Source organism: Salvelinus sp. IW2-2015, linkage group LG33 (genome assembly GCF_002910315.2).
Source record: "Salvelinus sp. IW2-2015 linkage group LG33, ASM291031v2, whole genome shotgun sequence".
NCBI classification, from domain to species: Eukaryota; Metazoa; Chordata; class Actinopteri; order Salmoniformes; family Salmonidae; genus Salvelinus; species Salvelinus sp. IW2-2015.
Window position 1 is genome coordinate 7314023 of NC_036872.1, and position 4331 is coordinate 7318353.

Genomic DNA, 4331 nt, shown 5'->3' on the forward strand with positions numbered 1-4331 from the left:
CGGCTAGTAACAGTGACTAAAGTTCAGGGTACTGGCCGGCTAGTAACAGTGACTAAAGTTCAGGGTACTGGCCGGCTAGTAACAGTGACTAAAGTCCAGGGTACTGGCCGGCTAGTAACAGTGACTAAAGTTCAGGGGACTGGCCGGCTAGTAACAGTGACTAAAGTCCAGGGTACTGGCCGGCTAGTAACAGTGACTAAAGTTCAGGGGACTGGCCAGCTAGTAACAGTGACTAAAGTCCAAGGTACTGGCCGGCTAGTGGTGACTATTAAACAGTCTGATGGCGGTAATTGACCAGACTTTTTTTATCAAATTATTTTTGGGACGGTATTCATCCATAACCATCGGTTTCACGGTTATACAGTAATTGTGCCAGCTCTAGCTGTAATGGAATAAATTGAATATTTCCAGCCACTGCAATGAGCCGTCCTCCCTTCACCAGCCTCCACTGTTCTCTGCCTACACTAACACACTATGAACTATGTAATTTAGTCCTGGTTTTGTGTACGTTTTGTACAAGCTATTTTTAATGTCTTATTTGTTGTTTTGTCAGTGCTATGCGTCAAAGTTAAATGTAATATTTTTAACATCACTATAATAAAAGACCAATCAGTCAACAACTCCAGCTTTCACCAGCCACCAGTACAAACATATCTTTGTTACTGTTTCAGGCTGATGTCTGTTGAGGAGGAACTGAAGAAAGATCATTCGGATATGCAATCGATAGTGGACTCAAAACAGAAGATCATTGAAGCCCAGGTGAGCGCTTAGTGTACACGAGAGATGTGTTGGCTGTATCAGCAATTACAGTTCCGCAACTGTGAATGTACTGTATTTACTGAAATACTGTATTCACAGCTTTACTCTGTCAGTCTAAGGTCTTGAAGTGGACGGCGCCCTCTGGTGTTAAGAAAATGTCAACGACCTCAGATTGAAAATGAAAGTCTAGCTCCTTGCAAACAAACCAGTCACTGGAATTACTGTGACAAGTACACTATGGACTGTATGTGGACAATATGTCTCTGTTCTTGAGAAACAGTCCCTTTCAGTTCACAATAGTGGCTACTTGTTTTCGATGAGGTCCTGTTGGTCTCCTGAGGTGCTACAGTTTATCAGCAATATGATGAAGGACTCATTGGATTGTGTGAGGATGTGTAACAATACTAACCCTCCTCTTCGTCCCTCGGTCCTTCTTCCTCCATCCCCCTTCCTCCTCACTCTGCAGGAGAAACGCATCGCCTCTCTGGACTCGGCCAACGCCCGCCTGATGAGCGCTCTGACCCAGCTGAAGGAGCGCTACAGCATGCAGACCCGTAACGGCATCTCCCCCACCAACCCCAGCAAACTCCAGATCACTGAGAACGGAGAGTTCAGGAACAGCAGCAACTGCTAGGGATGGGGAGAGGGCCTCGCCCAACTCAATAACACTTGGGCTAGGGGAGAGACGAGAATATGGCCCACACCCAGTCACTCTCTGGAGAAACGTGTTCATACTGAACAAATCCATTATTTTCAATGGATGAGGTCATGATGACATAAGGAGTAGACTGACTATGAAGCTGTTGCTGAACAATATAAAGGAATTCATCAGATTGACTTGAAAGTTATAATGTCTACAACACCTGGCTGCATGACGTCCCAGACTCTCTATCCCAGTACATTAACAACATTGTAACAAATAAGATGGGAATAGGTTGCACTGTTATCTTGGAAAGAGCCTGTTTTGAAGTGATTTGAACCACCAAGCTTCAGAATGTTTCAGATTTCTCATGTACCCGTATCATTTTCAGTCACCGCGTAGAAATAGCACAGGTTGCTAAAAGAGGACGCTCCTTTATGGATCCTACACCTTTTTAGAGCGCACTTGTACCCTACATGTCCCTCTGACCTACAGTATACAGTACTAACATACTCAGCCCGTTTCTTCTGGCAACAGTATAGTACAACACAAGTGTGTATATATAGTACATTGTAGCATCAATCTTCGATTTTACTCAATGGCTGTTTTCTAACCCACTGATTTTGTTTCAAACTTCAATAGCATACATACAGTATGTGTTGCCAAGTGAACAACTCTCGATCAGTGAAAGCCTCCTCTGTTGACCAGCTTTGAAAAACAGAGCTTTGCTGAAAACACATCCCAATAGCAAGTGTTTCTGTATTCTACCTGTATATTTTAGGTATCCCCTTCTTTTCTTACCTCAAATGAATTTTTTGCATGTATCATATCAGGACTACAGTAGCACAACTTGCTAATTTTGTTTTAAATTGATAATATTAAGGAAAGAGCTCAACTATTTAATGTTTTGCATACTTTGTATGTGCTTAAATATTTGTCTATTTAGAGGTTTAAATGCCTCGGATATGTATATAAAATGTTCACAGTATTTTTATTGATTGTTTGGAATAGTATCTGTACAGTAAGTGTTCCTTGAATTAAACTCGGCTGTTCTAATATTACAATTTAAGAGGTTCTGACTAATTTTGGCTCTACTTCAGTAGACAGTTCACACATCCTTTGAGCCATTATTCCCTTTTCATACGTAGGTATTCTTTGTTAAAAATTCACAATTTATTGATGCTGTTAAATGAATGATATTGATAAACATAGTTTACTGTGTATTTAAATGGTTGTGTGTGGGCCAGTCCTATATTGTTTGCAGTTTGTCAGTGCTGAATACAATAGGACTGAACTCAAATACCTGGCCACCCCTCTACCCTTGCACTTCTGGAACTTAGCTAAGGACCTTACAATATGCACTTTCAACCAACAGAAACACTCTTTAATTTAGAATACCTTCTATCCAAAGTAAAGAACAAAACATCCATATGGGGTTTTAGGCTGTAACTGAGGTATAAACCAGATTCATTGATAGTTTCAATTCCCTCTTGTGTTGATTAAGGGCTCGATTCAATCCGTATCGCGCATGTTCAGCGCAATTTACATTTTTAAAGGCAATGTTCCAGCGTTCACGGAGTCTGCATTCTTGGTAAAGAATGCAAATGTCGGCTCAATCGGAAATGACCTTTACATTTCAATTGTGCTATCGCTCTGAACTATTGTGATTCAGGTTTAATCGAACCCTAAAGCTATACAAATGGAGTGGACTCAAAGGCTTTTTGTGTAGTCTTATTTAAGTTGCAGGTAGCTAATTTTAGCAACCATCAAAGGTGGTCTCAACAAATGGCTTGATTTCTCAATTCTGACTTCTGCAAATTCTCCTGTGAAAACACTAGCGTTCTGCTTTCATGAAGTTAGAGGCACGTCAAACGGTTCTTAGTGACATGAATCACTGTGTCTGGTCTGGAAACGTTCAGCTTAAACAGAATGATCATTTTTAAAGTAAATTTTATAAGTGATGTAAAATTGTATGTATGGTATGCTCTAAATTATGTTTGTTTATATCAATTCCTTATTTATTGAATTTCTATATTGTTTTTGATTTAATAAAATGCCCTCGTGATGGATTGTTTTGAAGATGCAGGTATAAAGAAAAGTATGCTTTCTGGTAGAAATGTGCTCCTAATTCCCTCAAGTGGTCTTACTACACCCAACCTGCTCAGTCAAGAGAAAATGTCTTTAGAGGGTTTCAATTGATTTTCTCTTTCAAAGCCAAAGGTGCATCTATCCCGCGATGATGTTATTTTATTGAAAGGAAATAGTATATACTGCACCAGAAACCACAGATCAATTCACAATATTGTGCATCTTCATGGTCTCCCAGTTCTTTTAGGGAGGTTTTTCAACCATTTTGCAAGAAGAGTGACTTACCAAAACTATTCTCTTTTCCTTGCTCTATATAATACTGAACAATATTTTGCCACTGCAAACTCATAACTTTTGTATGAATGTTAAAATAATAATTTGATTTGTGTAAATGGTAACAAGAATAGGTCAACTAAAGTGTATGTAATTTATGTACAAATTCAACTAGACTTATTAAAGATTTATTTCGTTATTTTAACCATGTAGTGTTCTCATATGTGTTATTTATTCTCACAATCTCAAATGCTGTCATTGATTAATTAAATATTTTTGAAATATCGCCAGCCAGTGGTATCACAAAGCAAGCACAGTAATTCAATCATTAGTATGCACATAACAAGCAGCAGGCAAACTTGGTTGACATGACGTCATTTAAACCAGAAACTAATGACGTCATTTAAACAAATTCTGTATTTTCAACCAGTTATTTTCCACTGGGATGGACCCAGAAATAATACACATATCCCAACACTGAAAGAGAAATGTTCATCTTAGTGGCTGTTATTGTCCATACAGAGTAGACTACAGATTCCCCTCTGGTCCTTATCTGGAAGGTTGGCTGTTG

The 4331-nt window shown here is 39.1% G+C and overlaps 1 protein-coding gene across 2 annotated transcripts in view; it reads left to right on the plus strand.

Annotated features, from left to right (window-relative positions):
- The window catches only part of LOC111957902 (disabled homolog 2-interacting protein-like), a 97648-nt gene extending 93683 nt beyond the window's left edge, over window positions 1–3965 (plus strand). For both annotated transcript variants that reach the window (XM_023978991.3, XM_023978992.1), the window contains 2 exons: window positions 672–759; window positions 1226–3965. In XM_023978991.3, the coding sequence (XP_023834759.1) occupies window positions 672–759; window positions 1226–1393 (256 nt within the window). In that variant the 3' untranslated portion in view covers window positions 1394–3965. The remainder of the gene's footprint in view (window positions 1–671; window positions 760–1225) is intronic.
- Window positions 3966–4331: the final 366 nt, after the last annotated feature.